Source organism: Psammomys obesus, unplaced genomic scaffold (assembly GCF_907164565.1).
Source record: "Psammomys obesus unplaced genomic scaffold, mPsaObe1.curated_primary_1811, whole genome shotgun sequence".
Taxonomy (NCBI): Eukaryota; Metazoa; Chordata; class Mammalia; order Rodentia; family Muridae; genus Psammomys; species Psammomys obesus.
In genome coordinates this window covers 287,757-311,038 of record NW_026593895.1, presented here as the reverse complement: position 1 = coordinate 311,038, position 23,282 = coordinate 287,757, and the positions used below count along the sequence as shown (strand labels likewise).

Here is a 23,282-nt window from a genome sequence, read left to right as displayed (position 1 = left end):
CCAGATGACTTAAGGCCTAGGACCAGGCTTGGTGTAATGCCACATGTGCTGCAGTTTTTGGTCACAGAAAGTTACGAGTCCCAGGTAGACGACAGGGTAAGTAGGAAAGCAAGGGAAAACAAATACATTCTGAGAATCCCTAATTCAAAAGTGAAAAAATTAAAATACCTCAAAATCTACAACTTTTTGCATACTGACAAATTTCTGAACGTGGGACTTGGATAGCATCACATTTTGATGCGCAACTGTAAATCTTTAGAAATACTCCAAATTCCAAAAACTCAGATATCTTAAGTATTTCTGGTCCTATGCATTTTGGATAAGGGACTGTTAGTCAACTGTTGTCCTTAGAAATTTGGATATAAGGAAGGGCATTCATTTAAAATTAAAGCCAGCAGTAGGGACCTTCAAAGTAGGACCACAGATCCTTTTAGCTCTCTAGAGGGAGATTGGAAGGGGCAAAGTAAAACTTCTGAGATAGGGACAGAAAATTACAGTCATAGTGAGAGGATGAAGAAATGCAGACTTTGAGCCACCTGGGGAAGGTGAGGCATCATGAATGAAAAAGCATCTGTGAAGTAAAACTTCAGTGCTTGATGTCTGAACACTGAGTCTGGAGAAAGGAAGAAGCGTAAAACATGTTCCAGGTTCCCAGCTGGGATGGATACATAACGTGTTGGGAGGAAATATGGTAGAGAACGCAGAGGTGGGAATCAGCTGTGATGTTTTCAGTTTCAGGGAGAGACTTCCCAGGGAGAAATATTTAGGCAGTATTTGAACTGTCAGTGTGAGGCTTGTGTCTGAGGCTAGGAGTTTTCTGCTATTCTCCTGGGAATGTTAATGGAGTTGATATGTGACCTTTAGGCAACTTAGCAGCACGGGCATTCCTGCCACAAGCAGCTTGGAGACAACAGATCACCTTGCTGAATTTATGTCGGAGGGAAGGTCTTCATCCTTGCAGTGCATTGAAACTTCAGATGGCTGAGGGAGAGGAGAGTGCTTCATAGACAGTTTGATAAACTATTTACTAGTCATAAGAGCACACTCTGATCTCCTCAAAGGACCACTAGCCCTAGGGAGCACTGAAGTCTCAGACATGTATTTTACCTTGTAGGTGAGCTTTATCACTTTATGACTCTAGTCTCCATGCTTAGTCCTCATATGTCCATCAGATCTGAATCAAGCAGCTGTAGATGTTTGATAAATCTGAAGTTCTCCTTCTACTTGCTGTAGCTGTACCTTCCATTTTTCCTGTTCCCTTCCCTACCAGGTCAGTGTCTTACTCAAGCCCATGAGCTTTGGAATTGGCCCAGTTCAAATTTATGGATCAGCAAACTTAAAATTACAGTGTGTAATGGATTTTGGGATCATTTATAAATAATTGAAACCAAGAATGTTAAATTCTTGAATGCCAACCCTGTTATATATTAATATTGCATGGAGTTCCATAAAGAGCATTATGATTTCCAACTTTTGTGTCTCTTATTTGACTTTTTTGTGTGTGGGGGGTTGGCGTCTTAGGTCTTAGTTCTTAGGTCTTGGAACTCGCTCTGTAGACAAGGCTAACCTCAAACCCACAGAGATCTGCCTGTTTCTACATCTCAAGTGGTGGGATTATTTAAAGGCGTGTGCTGCCATGGCCAGCTGTCTCTCTTATTTGAAATCTAATTTATAGCATTGACATCTGTAGTTTTAATGTTTCTTTTCTAAGTCAGCATGTCATGCGTGTTCCTTGTGAGGAACTAAAGTTTAGTTTTTAATAAAGCAGATTCTTCTTCATGTTTCATGGATACAGAGAGGTGGACGATGATGTACATGATATTGTGCACTTCATTCTCTTTGTTTTTTTCATTTTAAATAACAGAATGATACACACTTCTTGTCAAAGTAGAATATCAAGAAACATTTATTAAAAATGAAAATTTTCATTTGACTCATTCTTCAGTCCCATGTTTGTATTGATTTTTGTAGCATTACAAAGGCACCTGGATTTGTGCAGTTATGCATATATAAAGATGCTGCATTTGTTTTCAACATGGACTTTCTGTAGAACTCAACTTGTCTCATAACTTTAGCCTTCTGCCACAACCTCCCAAGTACTTTGGTGACTATGTGCGACTATACTTGGCTTATGAGAAATCTTTTAATTTAAATTTTTTGAGGGTGTCATGCTTGAATAGTTACATAATTTCCCGTCCTTTCCCCCACACTCCCACTTAATTGTTGTTGTTAACAATAATTAAACATGCACACACAACCTACATTTAGGGTTGCTTACATGTACATGTGTTTAAGCCCCCGGGACTGGATGACCTGTCAGAGGACTCGTCCTGGAGAAAACTGATTCCCTCTCGGCAGCAACTGATTGCCTGTAGCTCTTCATCTAGGGGTGGGGTCTTGTTAAATTTCCTACGCTATGTTGGTATGCCAAATGGTGTTCTTATTATGCAGGTCTCAGTTAGCCAACTGTAGTGTTGAGTTTTGGTGGGTGCAGCCTCAGTGTCATGTCCACTGTCTCATGGCAGGCATTGTGCTCCTCTGGCTCGTAAATCTTTCTGCCCCCTCTGCCATGACTTACCCTGAGCCTTAGGTATAGAAGTTGGGTTTGGGAAACCCACTGTCACTTGTTCTCTACATTTGACTCATTGTGAATCCCTGTAATAGTCATTATCTGCTACAAAAATAGGGGGTGGTGTGAGATAAGACTTAAAACGTTAAACGACATTGTAAAACGATATTGTTCTTTAGTTAAAAGCATACTTCGAGGGGCTAGGAAGACGCCTCAGCGGGTAAGAGCACTTACTCTGAAAGCACTGCAAACCCAAGTTCACATCTTCGGCACCCACATGAAAAGCCAGGGGCAGCTTCCCCTGCCTGTCACCCCAACATTGAGGGAAGGATGGGAAGGTCCTGAGAGCTCTCTGGCCAGCCAGCCTAGCCAGAAGGCAGATTTTGGATCCAGAGAGATTCTGTTTTGAGCCAATGGTGTGACGAGTAAGAGAGAAAGACATTTGACACCCTGCCCTGCCTCTACACGTGCCTGCGTGGGCATGCATGCACCACCTCCCTACAAATACATTCAAACAAACAAACAAACAACAAAAACTTCTTAAAAGCAGTCCTTAGCCATGCCACTGTGAGCTCAACATCGCCACTGTATTTTATAGACAGGATGTATTCAAATTTTTTTAATCACCTTTCAATGTGTGTGTGTATGTTTGTTTTGTTTTGAAATAAATTGGATAAGATGTTGAAAGGGATTGTTTTCTCTCAAACTTCTCCTGTGGCCGGATGCTAGAACCACAGTACCCTATATTTGGAAGGAAATACCCCTTCCCCCTAGGCTTGTTGAAAGGCATGAGAACTGTTCACCCTTTCATCTCCAGGCTTTGTACAAAGATACCTGGAAGCTGGGACCCTTTAAGGCATAGGGGAGCACAGAGCTTCCGACTCTTGCTTCCCTTCTGAGGATAGAAGATGACTTGTAGAGGGAAGGAGACGAGGGATAGCTGTCAAGTGAGAGAGCTGTCAAGTGAGAGAGCTGTCAAGTGGGCAGGTCGATCAGGACTTCTCAGTTCCCAGCCCTGACTTCCAGTTGGCCTGTGCCAGTTGGTCCTGAATGGAAGGGGATGGTTGGGGTGCAATAGGGAAGTAGAGTGTATGGCTTGGAGGTATGTAGCATAAAAATGCCATCATCCAAGGGTGAGTTATAAGAAATAGCCAAGTGACTGCTTTCCCTGGCTTATCTGCTGCTGTGCAGAGCTGTGAGGAGACCCACGGTCCTTCGAGAGTATGATTAGCTGGTGTGAATAGTGTTTTGAAGTTACAGTTTCTTTTAAAAATATTCAAACGTTTAAATAATTAGTCCAAAAGAAGTCATGTGAATAATATGTTAAATTTGAAATATTAGCCATCTATTAATACTAAAATCAGCTTTTGCCAGATGGCAGCCAACAGACCCGAGCCCTTACTCAGAACTGGGGTAAACATTGCTGTGCCTGGTATGTGCTCCCCATATCTCTGATGTGGATATCAAGGAGACTTGTGTTTAAGTGAGCAATGTTTCTACTCCACAGAAAGAGGAGTCCTTACGCGATCATTTTTTTAAAGACCTGGCTTGTTCTTTATGCTGATGGCCAGTACAAATTAAAAAGGCATACAGTGGTGATTAGAATCTCCTTGGTTCAGGGCACCTTCTTTTGTAAACATTTTTAATTTTTGAGATTTTGTATCTGAGTACAGTACTGATCATGTCTACTTCCTCCTCCCTCTAACTCCTCCTGCATACCCTTGTACGTCCTCTCAAATTCATGTTCTCCTCCTCTTCCTCCTCCAGCTCTTCCTTCTCCTTACCTTGTTATTATTTATCATAATATAACGTGCTGGGTCCAGTTACTGTTGCCTGTCTGCATGGATAAAGGTAAAGGGCTAACCTTAGGGTGTGGGCAGCCTACCAGGGGGCTCAGGCCTGAAGAAAACCAACTCTCCCTCAGCAAACCGTCTACTGCCTGGAGTTATTCAGCTGGGGGTAGAGCCTCCTGAGCTGGACAGGAGCCACCTGTGCTGGGATGGTAAGTGGCCTGGTCTTCTGCGAGTCTTGTGCAGGCAGCCATGACTGAAGGCAGTATCACAGCAGCCCTCTCAGTGCTCTGGCTCTTACACTCTTCCTACCCTCTCTTCCGCAGTGCCTCTTGAGTCCTGGCTGTCGGGATTGTGTTGTAGATATCTCACTTGAGGATGGACTCTCCACAGTCACTTATTCTCTGCACTCTGACCAGTTGTAGTTGTCTGAGAAAAGAAGCCCCTTTGGTGAGAAGTGAGCTGCAGTAATCTGGGTGTAAGGATCAATATTAGAAGGCAGTTGTCTATTTTATCCACTTAACAAGATGGTGGGTGTCGGCTCTCTAGGCTTAATTGGCTAACCTGACACCTTTATCAGACCACCTCAAAGCAAAGTTGCTTGCCTATTGTAGTTGGCGATAGCATACCCTCACACAGATTGATTTGTAGGTGTGAACCAGCTTTGTCATTCTACCATATGAAAAGTTCCATGATCTAGAGAGAAATACAACAGTCACTTTTAAGAAACTAGAAGGTCAGTGTTGTTGGACAGTGACATAAAAGAGTTTTTGAGTGAGATTATGTGACAACAAAATAGAGTTCTTGAAGCCTGGTGGTGGTGGCACATGCCTTCAGCCCTGGCACCTGGGAGGCAGAGGCAGGCAGATCTCTGAGTTCCAGGCCTGCCTGGTCTATATAATGAGTTACAGGACAGCCAAAGAAAGTTACACAGTAAGACTCTGTCTCAAGAACAAACAAACAAACAAACAAACAGACACCCCCCAAACCAAGCCAAACAGATGGCAAAAGAATATGTTCTCAAGTTTCTTTTGTATGTTTTCTAAATATTTTACTAAATATCTGACATAGTTTATAAAGGTTCATTAGTGCTGTAAATTGATATTTTAAGAACTACAAATTGCTAAGATGTTTCTAAACAAAAAACAGAAAATGGATATAGTTAGTAACTTTAAAATGAGAAGCTTAAAGTTTTAAGTTTTTTCATATCATGGAACTTGTATTTTTGTCCTCTTAAACTTTAATTTATATATTTATTTTTTAAGAAAAATGTTTGCTTTTTTACATTTTTTCTTTTTTAATTAAATTTTTATTTTTATATTAATTACAGTTTATTCACTTTGTATCCCAGCTGTAGTCCCCTCCCACCTCCCTTCCCAATCCCACCCTCTCTCCCTCATTTTCTCCTATGCCCCTCTCCAAGTCCATGGATAGGGGAGGTCTTCCTCCCCTTTCATCTGACCCTAGCATATTAGGTCTTATCAGAACTGGCTGCATTGTCCTCCTCTGTGGCCTGGCAAGGCTGCTCCCCCATTTGAGGGAGGCGGCCAAAGAGCCAGCCACTGAGTTCATGTCAGAGATGGTCCCTGTTCCCCTTACTAGGGAACCCACTTGGATACTGAGCTGCCATGGGCTACATCTGTGCAGGGTTTCTAGGTTATATCTATGAATGGTCCTTGGTTGGAGTATCAGTCTCAGGAAAGACCCCTGAAATGTTTGCTTTTTGTTGTTGTTTTTTAATGTTTTGAGTCAGGGTTTCTCTGTCTTCCAAGTGCATGCACCATCACCGACTGGTATTTAATTTTTTAAAAAAATGATGACTTTTCTGGATTTCTTTTATAGGATGTTCCAGAATCATTGTTTTCAATCACATTAAGTAACCCAGATGTGGATATCGTGAAGACAAATGAACTGAGCAGTGCAATTCCAATTGAGGACCTTGGTGAGGTGTCTAAAAATAAAGGCATTACCAGAGCGACAGCAAGCAAATACGGTGAGACAGTGAGCCGTCCTGAAAGTCATGCACGTGTCCAGAGCACATCACTCCCCACGGAGTCTCAAGGATCCCATCCCGAGTCCAGCTCTGCTCCCTCCGGTCCTGCTGCTTCGCACACAGACACGGCTGATTCAGGTGTAGGCCGTTCAGAAGAAAGCAGGGTCCGGAGGACGCCCTGCATGTATGGGGCCAGCTGTTACAGGTAAGATGGACCTGCGTTTCAGCCCGGGACTTCAGTGCAGTTCTGTACTGTTGTGTAGTAAAGCCTAGGAAGCCGTTGCCTTATGGGTAGGCTTTGCTGCGTTTTTACTGGGTTGCACTGTCCCGCTGTACATCCTGGGAAGTCCTGCCAGAAGCTTTTAGGATGCAAGGGGGGAATGAAATGCTTTATGTGTAGACGTGCTGACTAATGCAAGGACCTCAGCACTGGGGGCCCAGACTTAACTGAGTCACCCAACTCAAGTACCTGCGCATTCAAGGTCTTAACCTTAAAGAGATGCTTTCGGAAATAGTTATTGTAACTCCTCTGCCGAGGGTAATTTTAGATTGTGTTTAGACATGGTATTGCATTTGTGTATTTCCGTCACACTTTTCTATAAAATAGAACATTTTTTTTTTCTACTTTGAAAATTAGGAAAATGACATCTTCATGAATTCATATTTCATGAATTCAAATTATAATCATAGTTTTGGACCTGGCATAATCTCCAAGGTTTATAGCAGCAGGTGCTAACTGGTCTGTTTTCATTGTTTGCCATCCCATGTGGCAGGCTCTCTCTGCCGTGCATCTCAGTGCAGTGTGCACAGTATAGGCACACCACGTTCATTTCACTCTCATCCTCTCTCTTCGGAATACATTGTCATTTTGGCATTAGAGTAACTATATTTTCACTTCCAACAGTTCTGAGTTTTATGTTTATATATGATATTGCCTGTGGAATGTTCCTACGCCTAGAATATAATGTAAAACTCTACAGCACATTACTTTGGATTTTGAAAAGTCCTGTTTTATGTTTATGTTGTCTGGCTAACGTAGCCATACAAAATACCTTAGACTGTGTTCTTTAGTAACAGAAGTTCGTCTTCTCTCAGCCCAGGACATGAGAAATACTAGGTTCCAGAGCCTGCAAGCCTGGCTTTTCTCTTGCCTTGCAGGTTGTTGGGGGTTGGTCTAGTGCTGTCATAATGTGAATTGCTTTCTCCCCTGAGGTCTGCTTGTTCCCACACCCCAAATAACCATGGACACTTTGTCTCCCTGGTTGGCAAATAAAAAGCCTGCATCTTGGCAAGGAAAAGGTCAGGTGGGCAGAACTAAGGTTCAAGGGCTTGGATCTTGGGAGACAGATGGGAAGAGAGGAGGAAGGAAGCTACCATGGGTTAGGTGGAGAGAGAGCCATGTGGGGCTGGAGGGAGGACTCTGAAAATGGCGTGGAGAGGAGCGAGCCAGATGAAGAATACCAGCCAGTATCTTGGGATTATGGATGGAAGGTAGCCCAGAGGGGAGTGATTAAAGCAGATGGATGGGATGTGGGCTGGGAGATAAGAGAGCGTAGGTGGAATTACTGCCCAGCCCAAGGTGTCACAAGGCGATTATAAAATCTAACAGTTGTCTATGTCTTTTGTTAATTGTGATAGTGGGTTAAATAATACTGCCACAATAATAATAGGGCTAATAATAAATATAATTAGCCCGACACCTTTTATTTTTAGCGACAAAGATGGTTGCTTTCTAGGTATCTTTTTCTCTCTGTGGCTTCTTCTGGTATCTCTTCCTCACCTCGGAAGGTGCAACTAATTTTGTGTTAGAACCTCAGCATTATGACCTCACTTAACCTAAATTATCTCTCTCATAGGAATATTGGAAATTAGCACTTCCAACATAGGAGTTTTGAGCAGGGCACAATTCAGTAGGTAGCACTCTTCAACATTGTCATTTCCTCCTGTTAAAAGGACCAAATGTTTTATCACATAATAACTCATCCACCCATACTTTATGATATTTTGGTTTTAATCTTAGCTTCAGGTAGTAACTAACTTTTCGTTAATTTTGAAAGAAAGAATGCCTGAAAATGTTTAAATCAAAATGTTTGTACTTGTAACGAAGAGGAAAAAGTAACTTTTATTGAAATGTTTATAAAGAAGGGGAAGAGTGGCAAATTGAGTTTGAGATACACCCACATACCCAACACATACATATCTATAAAGTCATAAAATCTAGCTTGTCTTCAGCCTCAGTGTTAATGAGCTCTTCCTTTTCTCAAATGGATAATATTCCAAGTCTGTATTTTCTAAGTTTACATTCTTCTTTGTGTTTTAATTTTTAAAAATTAATATACAAACTAGTGGGTTTTACTATAATATTTTCCTGTATCTTTTATTATATGTTATTTTTATTTATTCTCTTCTGATGTCCTCCATGGTCCTTTTTGTGTTTTGAGACATGGTCTCCCTATATATATAGGGAGTATAGTTCCGGTTGTCCTGGAACTTGCTATGTAGACCAGGCTGGTCTTGAATTTACAGAGATCCTCCTGCCTCTGACTGCCGAGTGCTGGGATTCCAGGTTTGTGCCACCATGCCTGGCTCTCTGTGCTCCTTTTACCTTTTATTTATTTATGTTAAAGTCCTGGGTGTCCTAGAACTCACTCTGTAGACCAGGCTGGCCTCAAACTCAGAGGTCCACCTTCCTCTGCCTCCCAAGTGTTAGGATTAAAGGCATGTGCCACCATCACCCAGCATCTAATAAGTTCTAAGAACACAAGAGAAGCCAGAATCAAAGAGTTTGAAAAATGCTTTTAGAAGACAGGAAAGTATACTTTGTGTAGCAATGAGTTTAATGTCTAGAGGAAACACGGGGTCTTTCTAGAATGTTGGTAATGCTTTAATCTTAGCCGAAGATACAGAAATCTTTAAAGGCTATTGGTGCTTGTATTTGTTTTATAGCTACAGGAACAATTTAATGTTTACAGATTATCTTTTTATACACATTGCTTGCCATATGTCGCTAGAAATTGTTTTCTTGAGTCCTGTGCTGACTAGATGTGCTCTAGAAGTGATGGGATCTGGGAGAATGGATTCTGCGAATGAAGTGAAGTTTTATAGTATGGCCAACTTTATTCAGAGCCTCAGACAGTTTATATTATGAGGGTTAAAGCTCTCATGAGTTCAAGCTCTGAACAATAACAGGGACAAGCCACACACAGCAAAAACATGTTTTTTTCATAGAGACACACAAAGGATAGTTTAAACATTTAAGTGAATAACAGCAGCAAGCAATACTGAGTAATTTGAAGTAAACTCAATGCCTCTCTGCTACACCCGGGAGGGGCACAGAAACACATTCTGAACCGAAGTCACAAGACTGTTGTCTTGCTCTCTTGGAGTGTTTGTTCTCACAAACACCCGACCGTTTTCCAACAGCTAGATATCAAGTTGGTGAGCACATGGCATGGGGATGCCATCTGTGTTTATTATGTCATCAGCATTGCATTTGTTGTTTTTTTTTTTTTATTGGAATAATCAGGTGTTGGTTGGTTTCACTCTACAGCCACTACAAGTGCACAACTTCTGCTGTTTCTTTCTTTCTTTCTTTTTTTTTTTTTTTTTCCTGACAGTATGTTTATCACCCTCACAGAAAGAATCCTCTCCATTTTCAACACTTCAGCCACCCTGGTGATAGTGATTATGGAGATGTACAAGTCACAGATGAAGGTGCGACTGATAACAGGCCTGAGTGTCCCTACGGGACATCTTGTTACAGGTAGGAAGATGAGCCATGAGGCTGCACGCTCTAAATGCTTCTTAGTCGGGTGAAACCGACTGGCTTGATCAGCTCCCTGGCTCAAGCCTGTAGCATAGTTTTCATTAAACTTAGGCAGAACACAGATTTTCTTTCAGATAATTGTAAATTATTATTAATCTTTTAAGTACCCGAAGTTTTTCTATATTTCTGTCTAAAATGCAATCAGTTTAATTTGTAAGACATCCCAATTCATACAGAGCGTGACGACTCTGAGGCATGATACATCAGTCTGTTGGGGACGTGATCTCTGTTTCTGTCTGCTTCCTCAGCTCTTACTAATTCACCTCTGTTGCCGACACCCAGAACGCGGTGGGTGAAGAGCATGAGTGCCTTTCCTCTGCCTTTCCATTCACACTGCTGCCTGCCTCTTTTTCAGGCTGAGTAGACATCTCCATCACAATCTTTCTTTACCAGAAATGTCTCCCATCCAGGCAGCAAGAATAATAAATACATCGACAGAAAGGATTCTTGGTTTTTTGAAACCTTGTTTAATGAGTGAATGGAATTTAATTTAATTGAAAGTAATCCCAAACCTAAAGAGCTTTAATTCAGACAGCCATTTTGTGTTTTAGGTAATTTTGAATACAGATGACTGGTTGAATCTGCTGGCCACTGTGAAGTTATTGCAATGGCCTGTTTTTATTGCACATCCCAGGGACACTCAAGAGTGTATTCTGCAAGTTCGTTTCTGTGGTGATTGATCATGTATTATGGTGTTTCAGATTTTCTACATTCTTACTGGTTTTATTCTGTTGTTTTTGTTACCGGAGAATTTTTAAATCCCCTAATTTGTATGTTTGTGTTTTTCCCTTAATCTTGTCTGATTTTTCTAGTCTTAAAAACTTAAGAAACTCACTGGAAAAGCCATAAAACTAGATTTAAGTCAGAGTTGTCCGCCTTTTCCACAATGGTGATGTTTAGGTACTTTTTAAGTCTGCCATGGGTGGGGTTATTTTCCTGAATTCCTTTTTGGTGTAGAAAAGGTGCTGTTTTGAGGTTGATTTTATGTTCTGCTACTTTGCTGAAACTTTTCATTGTAAGCCTTGTGGTGGAGTTGTAGGGTCTTCTAAAGAGAGGATCACTTACAAAGAGAGACAGCTTGACTTCTTCCTTCCCTCTCTGTATCTCTTTTATTTCTTTCTCTTGCCTTATTGCTCTGAGATTTCAAACATTATAATGAGTAAGAGTTGCAAGTGAACAGTCTTTCTTGTTTCTGACTTCTTTAGTTTTTCCTTAGTCATCATGATGCTATCTTTGGGTCATGGTGACTCAATACCTAGAGGATTTCATTTAACCAGTTATGGGTCTCGGAGCCCCGCTGTATGCAGGTGCTGGGGAAGCCGTATTCTTGGCACTGGATCATGCCCCAGTGACTGGGGGCCTGGGTGGGGCACTGAAGGTTTTCTGTTTGAGTTTGTGGCTTTCAGAGTCATGGGTGCCTGTGCTGACCTGTCTTCAGGAACCCACTGGAAGAGTCAGTGCAGAACCACTGGGTGTTGACCTGCACCATTGACCAAGCTACTGTGAAGGAGACTGAGGAGTAAGTGCAGGGAACCCTGTGAAGATAGCCAGGTCGGAGAGGAAAGGGAAGCTGCTTTCCATCAGAGGCATCAAGTAGAGAGACCCTCCAAGTTCATGGAGGGAGAGAGAGGAGGGAGAAAGCGTCTAGATGCAGGAGTGACTGGAGCCTCAGTGCTGGTCACTGCACCCCATCTTCTGGCACTGATGTTCATCTTCCTTTGAAAGCTACAGCCCCGCCCACGGCAGCCTGCCAGCCTTCAGCTGCTCTTGCATCAATTTCTTCGCTTGCGTTTAAAGCCAAACATTTAGTTACTTGATTTCTAAACCAGATTTTAAAGGACACGCCAGTAATAAACAACTAACACCATGTTTAAAGTTTCAATAATCTTCGACTATTAAGAGGAAATGCCAAAAAAAAAAAAAAATTGATTGCTTGATACCTGAAACAAATATGTTCACAAGAAAAGGAAAAAACAAAAAAACAAACAAACAAAAAAGCACTTTTTTTTTTTGTTTCCAGTGGCTCCAGATAATAATCAATGACCCATGTAGAAAATTGTTGTTTTAAGAACAACAAAAAAATCTCAAATCATTAAACTTTACCAATGAAGACTGAGGAGTGTAGGTGCTAGTTTAAATGCTACTTCATTGGGGTCTGTTTACTTGCTATGGCTGGGTAGGGCCATGGGATTCTTTTTGGGGCAATATTGATCTTAGTGGTCAGGTAACCAGCAAAAGCAGCAACAGTCCTCCATCCTCCTCCTCCAAGCTGCCACGCCTTCTTCCTCTGGGCTGTTATATTTATACCCCTCGAAGTCCTCAGAATTCAACTAACTCCAGGTAGCAAAGACCACGCCTCTGCATGAGGCAGTTACCAGCTATGGACAAACTAAAACCCCATGATTGGGATTAAACCAAAAACATGTTTACATAACATAACCGAGTTTTTAAAGAAACCAAAACTTCCATTACACAGGAGCCAGAGAAAGCGTCCAGCTAACTCTCCTACTCAGCTCAGGTCCTGAAGGAAAAAACTAAAAACCGAAAGCCCCAGGCCAAAAGCTTGCTAACTCAGCTGATGTCCCAGGAGGAAAAGGCCTGCTGAGCTCACCTGACAGCCCATGAGGAAAAAGCCAAAAGCTGAAAGTTAAAGAGCTAAAGAGTATAAAGAGCCCTTTTTTCTTTTCCATCATGTCTTATATATCCTTCAACTCAAAGTCCTTTCTTACTACTTAATCCCTGTCAGCTAGTTTCTTCTTCTGCCTCTTGACCTAGGGTTAACTTTATTAAATCTTGAAGACTCTTGTACAGAAGTACAGAAGACTCTTGTGCTAGGGCTGGTTGAGCCACACCATAATCACCTGTTTACAATAAACAGAAAGTTCTTGGATTAAAGGCATGTGTTAGGGCTGAACCACACCAAACAAAAGACAGGTTTTTACCTTTCACAATGTCGGGGTTCACAATGGGATCAAATATCCTGCAACAGAAAATAAAGCTTAATAGCTGGGGTTGTAGTTAGAGTACTTGTCTGGCAGGCTCAAATCCCTGGGTTTGATCTAAAGAGCAGGAAGGAAGGGAGAGAGGGGAGGGGAGGGGAGGAGAAGAAAGAAAGGAACATTTGTCAGTGGCCTATTCTTTCATTTTTGTAGGTTTGAAATTTTAAAAATAAGAACTAATAAAGCCCTCACCTGCCCGGCAGTTTTTTCTCAAGTAAAGATGAAGGTCTTTGGTCTAATGCCGTACTTCTGTTCCTCCTTGCCTGATGCCTGCACTGACTGTCCTTTTACAGGGAACTGAGTTCACAAGTCAGTAATGCACACCAGCGTGTCTAGTAGGGAAGGTGCTGCCGAAGCTTTGGCTGTTTGCAGCTCCCTGAAGCACTTGCCAGGTGTCTTGTTCATTTTTCTCAAGCTTAAAGTTTCCGTTCCGGCAGGGGGTCAGATTTAGGTTAATTACCCCAACACAATCTTATGTAGACTCTTTTCCAGCCCTCAAGCCTGTTGAGTTATGACCCTAATTAGCTGTGCAGTTGAGCTCTTGCACTGTTCAATGCTTACCCACAGGAAAAGTTGTGAAGAAAAGGATATCACCATTAGAAATGCCACAGACACCTGCACAGGGCTGGCCTGCAGCGAGAAGTCTGTCTGATTCTGCAACTGAAAATGACAGCACCTCTCCACCCACCAAGCTGCAGCTTCATCTGCCTGTGGGCTCTGCTGTTAGCCCTCCTCAGACAGGAACACTGGGGCCAGGGTTCTGACCGGATGCTTCCGTGTCAGTCTCTCCCTGCCCTTCAATAGTGACTTCCCACCTGTGGAGTTTTCGCTTTCCTTGGGAGTCCTAGAGGATGTTTTATGGTGGAAGTTTTAAAAATCAACTATAAGTTGCTCTTGAGCAGGCAGGGAGCTCTACCATGTTTGTTTTTTTTAAGTTTGTGTTGTTCAATATGCTAGTCAAGTTAGCAATAATTTAACTAAGTTAACAAACATCAAATAAAATGAAAAACTCGGCTTCTCCATATGCAGTAACTATCTAACGCACTGGACAGCACACAGAGATTTTGACATCACAGAGACTCTCGTGGGTAATGTTACAGAGATTCAGGGATTTCTGTTGTGACTCTTAAAATTAGCATTAATTCTGACAAGAAAATATGTTGTTACAACTTATACAATGACATCGTATCTTTCTAAATCTTATTACTTAATTTAAACTTGTGTTTTTATAATGGCTTCCTATTGCCTGGAATAAGGAAAAATGCTTGGAGCAAATATAAAATATTAGGTAATGCTTAAAAACCAAGAAACAACTATTTATAAATCAGATAGTTCCACATAATTAGAAATTATTTCTCTTATTTAGTAGTATCAGAGGCACAGAAGAGAAAAGACGTAATACTATAATACTATAATTTTACTAGGGAACATTTTAACAAAATGTACAGATCTTAGCTGATTAAAAAAATAACAGGTGCTGTAATTTATAAATGGAAGATTTAATCATCTGATTATTGTGAAGCTCTTAAATCCACATCACTGATTCCTCTGCCCTCTCTCTCTGCTTTTCATTTATTGGGTTCAAAAGCACTAACCCTGGCATGGTTATAATACTGTAAATATTGTAATGAAAATACTGTAAAGAAAGAGCAAACACTGCTGGGCAGAGTAGCACAGGCCTGTAATCCCACCATCCAAGGGGCTGAAGCAGGAGTTCGAGGGAACCTGGAATATCGAAAAAGACCTGCCATAGACAATGTCGATGATGACGATGATGATGGAGGAGGAGGAAGGGAAGAAGGGGCCAGGGAGTAGGGGAACAAATCCTTTCACAAGATGCTTCCTGGGCCCTGAGTTTATTTGCAGGTTACTGAGCATGCTCCTTTATTGTCATAGCACTTTTCAGCCCTTGGAGAGCTCCATCCTATTTTTTCTTTCTTTTCTTTTTCAGGAAGAACCCCCAGCACAAGATGGAGTATAGACACAGTGCATGCCCAGGTATGTGACTGTACTCCAGCAAACTCAAAAGAAATCTTTGAGTGATTCTCGCATTAACTTAGTTATTTAGAAAATATTGTTGCCTTGTGAATTACTGTTGCTGATTTGTTTTATTCCTCTTCGGTTATTTAATGAGTTTGTAGTTGATTTTTTTTTTTTTTAAATAAACTTTCTGAAGCGGAGTATTATAGCTCATACCTGGAATCCCAACATTGGGGGGGCGCTCAAGTCTGAGGCCAGCACACCCATTTCCTGTCCCAAATAAATGAAAGAATTATAAACTTATATATAGCAAATGCTTTTCCCAATTGTAGCCCAGTAGCGTTTGATTTTCCTGTATCTATTTGGCATCTTTTGTTTTCAAGTGCCTGAGAACAGAGTACCAAACTGGCCTGAGCAATGATATAAGCACACTGACTTCTGTAACAGGAAAGCCTGAGGGCAGGGACTGGTTTTGTATAGTGTGTTTTATATTGCTCATTATTACTGTCAGCAGTGCTCCTCAGGTTCTTTCATCACTCTGTCTTAGAGAGCTAGTCCATCAAGGATTCTCTCAATTAGAGGAATTTTCCCATCCTGATTAAGCTGGAACAGTAGAATCAGTGCTGACATCTCAGGAAAGAGTAAAGATTCTCAGAGGAAACTATGAATTTCCCTCCTTCAAGGAGCCTAGATCTTGTTCTTCCCTTTGAACCATTCACTGTAATGGTGATTATTCTGAACCAGCACGTGAACCTTCTACAGTACCACCAGGATCATGGGCACCCTTATTAGAGTGTAAACCCAACTGTCCAACTGACCTTTGTTGTACCTGTTTTTGAACTCTCTAAGAATTTTCTTTTCCATAAAGCTCAGCTTCTTTGTGCCGGGTGTACAATGCAAAGGCCAGTTCAGCAAATAACAGCCCTGCCTGTGAGGAGAGAGAATAAGCATACGCCGTCAGGACTGTGCTCTCTACTGCTGGTACCTGCATGGGTAGCCAGCTTGTGACAAACTAATGACCTCATGCTGAGAGGAATCCATGGAGTACCTCGTTATTATTAGCCCACTCCAGTGTCTGAGGACTCCAGAAGTAAATGCACCCCTTTCTCTTGGCTCGCAGGGTCTACAGGTTGTTATTTGACAAAATTTCTTTACTGGGCTGCATTTAGTGATTTTCCAGTAATCATGTAATATTTTATTTAACTGAACTTTATTGGCAGATTATGTCAATATATTGTCCCATATAAGGACATTTGTGTATCTTTATAGAAATATTACAGAACTATTTACCCAAAAGCTGTCAATATGCACCGTATAGCAAAGTTTAAAATATCTAATAGTCTAAATATCTAAAGTTTGTTGGAATTTTATTGAAGTATTTTCTAAATGAAGAATATACTTTAGAACAGTGAAGTTCATTTTTTTTATTTTTGAAAATGAACATTTAAAGAAAAAAAATTTTTTTTCTACCAGAAAGCCATGTTTTTTTAATAGCAACAAAAAAAGCATATCCATTTAGGCTGCCATTTCACCAGGTAGCCTTGGTTTTGCTTTTCTACTGTTTCAGTTGCTTGCAGTCAGTATTTGTGTGAAGACAGCAAATAGAGAAGTCCTTAAGTAATTCATAAGCTTTAGCTACTGATGTTTTATTCCATTTTGTTATCATTGCTATTAATCTCTTAACTGTGTCCAGCCACAAATAAGCTTGATCCTGTGTGTGTGCATGGGTGTGGGAGGGTGTGTGGGGGGGGTGTGGATGTGTGAGTGTGAGAGCTGAGTGGTTTGGGTGCCCAGTGGAGATTTTAGAACACAGCTGTAGGAAGAGAGCAACTCTGCCGACTTGGGAATCACCGTGTGCTCATGTAATCAGAACATTTTTTCCTCCGGTAAACCTTATGGGTCTGAATACTATAAAGAATTAGATTAAATGTTAGGGTCTCATATTTCCTAATTAAGAGATATCCAAGACAGAATTCTGACAGTTATTTTCTCATCTCCCAAGTGTTTAACATTCATCATTACCCATATCCTAATCCTGTATATGTGTAGATAAGTTTTTTTACACACTCATTTTTTCCTGTGTCAAGTGTCTTCTGTGTGAGAAAGGTCACAGAGATATGAGAAGTGCCCCAAAGCCAAAAGATCTTGAAAGAATTGGTAAGCTAGGACTGTTGTGCCAGCAGTTGGAATGGGCCGGCGTGAAGGAGAGTGGGCAGTGGCGGCCTTGAACTGTAGAGCAGGCGACCAGGAGAATGGAGGTGATGTCGCACGCAACAAAGGCAAGGAGAAAGAACTGTGTCGGTTTTTGTTTCTTTTTTGAAAACATTAAACATGTTGTGTTTGAGTTGGGTACTCGTGGCCACACGAGATAATACATAGCTTCAGCCTTGAAGCAACTCCCCAGACCCTAAGTATTTAAGTTCTCATTTGTAGCCCCCTGAAATGCTGAGTCCATGGGGTTTCTGTACAGGTTGCAGCTAAGGGGTTGCATTGCTTATGCATTGTTCTGCTGCCATCTGCCACGTTTCTTCCATGTCTGCCTAGCATCAGCTCTTATTAGCTTTCCACACATTTTCAGAGTGCTAGAGCATTGGCACAAATAGTGAATGCAAGAGAAATCAGTGCCAGGAAAATTTTGTCATATACTTTGTTAGCTGTCTTATCTCTTGACAGCATTTAAGAGCAGTTATCGCCAACTTTTCACATCTGACTTTTGGAGTTGTTCTTTCAAGCCTGTTACGGTGTGGTGTGCACCTTTCTAGGCAACTGAAGATGTTATCTAAGAACCGAGAGCTGCTGTAAACATGCTAAACTTGTGTCGCCTGTGTGTCCACATGTTGAAATGTGCCCCCTGTCTCCAAGAAACTGAACCCCAAGAGATCTAGAAAGAAAGCAACTGAGGAAGAGCGTGAGGCTTATCTGAGATTCACGCTGAGGCTTAGGCGGGAAGAGCTAAGAGAGCAGGAGCACACTCTGTCAGAGAGCCTGAGGCAGTGGTGTGATGATGTGCAGTGGAAGTTTAAAGCTACTTTTCCAAGTGTGGAACCCTACTACTCGCTTGGTACATTAAAAACAAAAACAAAATAAAAACAAAACCCAATAACAACAACAAAAACACAAACTAGTCTTTGGTTGTAAAATGAAACATTAGCAAAAAAAATATTATCATAACTATGGTAATTTTATCTTCTCTAGAGATATTGTACCAAATAATATTTAGAGGAAAGAAGAAGGAAGACAAAACCTGACGAATTAAGCTATTAATGTGCTGCGAAGCATGTGCAGCAGCAATTTGTAAAGATCCTCCTGGGAAACTCAGCCAGGGCTTTGTACTAGGCAAGAGCACTGGCGCTGAGCTGTGTCCCCCGCCCCAGAACTGTCATTCTGGTGTCACAGCTTCCTCTGCAGAGTTGGAGAAGGCCAGCATGGCTGTATCCTGACACTGTCTGGTGAATAATAGGTGGTCAGACTTATAGTTTATTACTTTTTCTAAAAGGTCTTTTCACCATCAAGGCAGTTAAGTGTTCTCATCAGTTTGTAAAAATGAATGACAGCTTATTTCTCCTGTTCTGTCATCAAGCAGTCAAGCTGACAGTTCATTTTCACAGTTCCTGTTGCTTCACTGATTGGTAGAGATGTTGATGAATGACTGTTTTGGCTTTTAAATGATCTTTTTAGAATTACAGATGATCTTTGAGATAATTTGATTACTTCATAGATTTTTTAAAATTGAATTCCATTAGATAAAGTAGCATTTGTTCATCATTATTAGTTTTATTGTCAACTTGACACACTTAGAGTCCCCAGGAAAGAGGAAGCCACCATTGAGGAATTAACACGTTTGTAGGGCATTCTCTTGATTGCTGGTTGATGTAGCAGGGTCTTTCTGGCCCACTATGGGTGATAACATCCCTAGACATGTGGGCCTGGGCTGTATAATAAAGCCAGCTAAATGTGAGCTAGAGAGCAAGCCAGGAAACAGCTTGTTCCTGCCTCTGCTTCTACCTGACTTCCTGCCCTGACGTCACCCAGTGATGGACTGTGACCTGCAAAATGCAATAAGCCCTTTCCTCCCCATGTTATGGTGTTTATCAGAGCAACAGAAAGCAAGCTCGGGAACTCCTCATTGCTTGCTTACACCACAGATATCTGGACTTACATCACTACTGTTTCTCACAAACCGAACTGATAGTGTGGCAGAAGCCAGAGGCCTCGAACCAGACCAGTTACTCACTGCAATGAAAATTTGCAAGTAGAGCTATTTGGGCAAAAGGGAATACTGTCTGACACACTGTGACACACCGCAGTTTCCACGGTGAGCCGTGGCCCATGACGGTGGCAGCATGAGCCAGAGCCTCACCTCAGGTGGCATCGCAGGCTGCTCACATCAGGCTGTTCCTCACTACCTTCCGGTTTCTTCACTGTGCCCATACTGTTCTGCTTCTTTTTCTCTTCCATCTCTCCACCACTTAGTTCCTTGTCTCGGTGACCTGGGGCTGGTGGTGCTGAGTGGGGGTCATTTCTGCTGTGCTCTGTCAGTCCTTGCCTCTTTTTTTTTTTTGGGGAGGGGGAAGGAGATTGCAAGGAACAGGGAGATGAGTGAGATTGAGGTGCATGATGTGAAATTTACAAAACAGCTATAAAAATATAAAAAGTTTTTTTTATTTTTTTTTTTACAAATATGCTATTGAATTCTGAGCGCATCGGCTGGGAGTCACAGCTAGGAACCTGTTTTGTTTCTGATTTTGAGGGCAGAACAGCTTCTTGTGGGTCCCTGGCACTTTGCATCATGAGCTTCTCACTGGCAGGGCATGGTCTGCACCAACGCCTGGCCTCGGGAGTCTTTGGGTTGACTGAAGACCAAGTTCCCCCATTCTCCAGCTGAGAAGTGCCCTGTGTCAGAAAGTTTCTCTACAGTTTTCAAGTAGTGAGTGTTGTCCTGAGTGTGTGGAAACTTTTCTCGCTCATCGTTCTAAACCGAGATGCCACGGTTTCATCTTGAATAACATGTGCAGCAGAGGGCTTCTTACCTTGCCTTTAACTGTTCTCTAAATTCTCTTTTCATGCAAGCATTTATTTTTATGGTAGAGACAGCCTATTCCTAGGTTATGTGTTAAATTCTGAGGTCCGGTTACACTGAAAGACCAGAAACAGACATTTCTAAAAACACCTTCAGAACCTGCTAACATTGAAAACAAAGGAAGGAGACTGCAATCTAAATGGCGTTTGCTCCATTTAATACTTTAACTGAATTTACTGTAGGAGAGTCTCTTCATTGGTTCCACAAAGATTGTCACTTGTCAGGATCAGCTAGATGGCTCAGATGGTAAAGGTACTTGCTCCCAGGCCTGATGAGAGAGAGGGGCCGAAGGGAGAGGGAGAACACCAGCTCCCACAAATTGTCATTTTACACACACAAATAAAAAGTAAATAAATAAATAACAGCATTTAAAACTATGTTAACACATGTCCAGCTATGTCTGTGACCTAAGTACTCTGGAGACAAAAGCAGAAGAATCATAATTTTGAGGCCGTACCAGGCTACATAGTAAAACTGCGACTCTAAAGGGAAAATGAAGTATCTTGGGGCACAGATTCTTGGTGTTAACAAAGAGGGAGAGCTGAACCTCAGAGCAGTCGACCCCTGTAACACAGTGATGTTTCTTCGTTTAGAACGTCAGTAAAGCACCAGCTTAGGAAACTCAGAATCATCAGACTCTAGGCTTCCTATTAACGAAGCACACATTTATGAGTATGAAACATGAAGGAGAAAGAAACTAAGATTCTTCTGATGATAGGACTCAGTCCCTCAGTAGCTGGAGTAAGCCCTGCTCTCGTGTCACGTGTGTTTCTAGACTTGACGGCCTTTCTTTGTGTACCTGCTGCCCAGGGTTACTCTCTGCTCCTGAGATTTCCGGAGGAGACGCTTCCCACTTGGTTCTTAAATGTGCTTTCCAAGCATCTGCCACCACTTTGAACTTAGGCCAGCTCAGTGTGGATGAGAGATCATCCACTTGCCTCTTTTTTTTTGGGGGGGGGAAGATTGCAAGGAACAAGGAGATGAGTGAGATTGAGGTGCATGATGTGAAATTTACAAAACAGCTATAAAAATATAAAAAGTTTTTTTTTTTTTTTTTTTTTTTTTTTACAAATATGCTATTGAATTCTGAGCACATCTAAGGATTGTGTCCTAAGAGACAGAGCCTAGCTGGGATGAAGCGTTTTCTCCCACTGGGAATACTGGGTGGCATGGTGTTATTGGGGGACGTCAATTTGATTCTCACAGGCCAGGCTAGTCACAGGGACTCACAGTGTGGAGAGTTAGAATAAAAGAAACAAATGATCACCTTAGGGCCTGTTCTAAAAACTTACAGAAGTAAGCTGTATATTAATTCTTGCTGCAGGTAGACATTTTAAAAGAGACATCCCTACCCCAGGTTGAGTAGTGATGGTTATGTTGTTTGCCAATATTGCTTTTTTTTTCCAGTCAGAATTGCTGTAGATGAAGACAGTGATGATATTCCCACTGAGAATGACCTGAACGATAGCCTTCCAGACGATGAGGAGGAGGAGGAGGAGGAGTATGAGCCGACAGACGAAGATTCAGACTGGCAACCAGGAAAGGATGATGAGAAGGAAGATGTGGAAGAACTTTTGAAAGAAGCAAAAAAGTTTATGAGAAGGAAAAAGTAATTTTTCTACAATAATATAAAACTCACATTTGCTTTTTCTCTATGGGAAACATCCAGAAACTGAGTAGGAAACTGAAAATAATCATTTTCTTCTTTTGATAGTTCTTTGCACTTGCACTATTGAAACACTAGCCTTCGGTGAAATAGGTGGAATGTGTGTTATTGCCTGTCTTGGTGCCTCTTTCATGCATCTGTCAGTGGAAGCAGGTACAGAGGTTAGGCAGGGACTGATTTTTTTCAGATACTTTATATACTACTAATAAAAAGCCATAGGTTGTGCGGACCTTTGATCTTCTGTCCTGGGGTCTCTATAGTCACTGTGCAAGCCTAGCCAGGTGCTTACAGAACAGTGGGAGAGCATAGGCCTACACGGCTGCCCACAGACTCCCGCACAGAGCTACCCTTGAACAAAAAAGCAGGGCGGCTGCCACAGTGTCTTACTCTTCTAATGAGTTAGATGTGGCTTTGTGATTTCATTTATGGCTTTTGTCCTTTGAAGCCTGCAGAAATGATTAACAAATAGATGTTGAAAATGATCATGTTAACCTATAGGGACTCAGCGCTCACCTTGCAAGGAATATGTTTTGCACATCTCACAACTACAGCATTGTAGTGAGTGTGTAAGAAGGAAAACCCCAGAGCACATCAGTTGCTGTCCCTCACGTCTCTCCGGATTACTTCACTTGCACTGTGTACTTTATACTGAGGATGCAGAGAAGCTCCTAGCCATGGTTTTCTCAGAGGGTCTCCTCAGTGTGGCGAGAGGGGCAAGTTCTTGGCCACGGTTAAGGTTGTGACCTCTGAGGATGCCTCTGCTCCGGAGAGCGCTACGTCTCTGCACTCCTGTCCTTGAGCCAGGCTCAGGAACTGTGGTTTCACACAGCTTAGAGTTTTCACTATGAGTGGAGTGTGCACGCAGAGCTGGGGTGTACCACATCATGAGGCAGCAAGCCAGAGCGCCTTGCCATTTTTAATTCTTAAGAGGAAAGAAATGTGCGTCTTAGACCTAATGGCGTTGAGGATGTTTTCTTAGTATTTATGAATCTCTCTATGTAAGGAGAAAGACAAAATAAATATTTCTCTATACTATTATCAGTTACTTTGACTTATTTGCAAACTTCTTTTCCCCTTCTATGTTAGGTCTTTAAAAGAATAGAACTGATAAGACATACGTTATAGGTTCACTGACATGGTGAGGGCTGGGTAGACTGTATGGCTGTCTTCACCCTTGAGAGGCAGAAAATCCGAAGCTACCCAGGGCCTGAGGCTGCATGAAGCCCTCAGCAGTCCCAGTCTGGTGCTGGTGCCCTAGAGGCTTCCAGAGAGCTGCTGGTCCTTGTTGCACGTTGGAAGACAAAGAAGGAAGACTGCCATCCTTGGCAAAGCGTGACAGAGGCAGAGTGGACACATGCTCAGCCATGACAGAGGCAGAG

The 23,282-nt window shown here is 41.9% G+C and overlaps 1 protein-coding gene across 2 annotated transcripts in view; it reads left to right on the top strand.

The window, feature by feature from the left end:
• Aplf (aprataxin and PNKP like factor) overlaps positions 1 to 22,944 on the top strand; it is a 56,127-nt gene extending 33,183 nt beyond the window's left edge. For both annotated transcript variants that reach the window (XM_055617432.1, XM_055617433.1), the window contains 4 exons: positions 6,202 to 6,557; positions 9,990 to 10,115; positions 15,129 to 15,175; positions 21,645 to 22,944. In XM_055617432.1, the coding sequence (XP_055473407.1) occupies positions 6,202 to 6,557; positions 9,990 to 10,115; positions 15,129 to 15,175; positions 21,645 to 21,850 (735 nt within the window). In that variant the 3' untranslated portion in view covers positions 21,851 to 22,944. The remainder of the gene's footprint in view (positions 1 to 6,201; positions 6,558 to 9,989; positions 10,116 to 15,128; positions 15,176 to 21,644) is intronic.
• Positions 22,945 to 23,282: the final 338 nt, after the last annotated feature.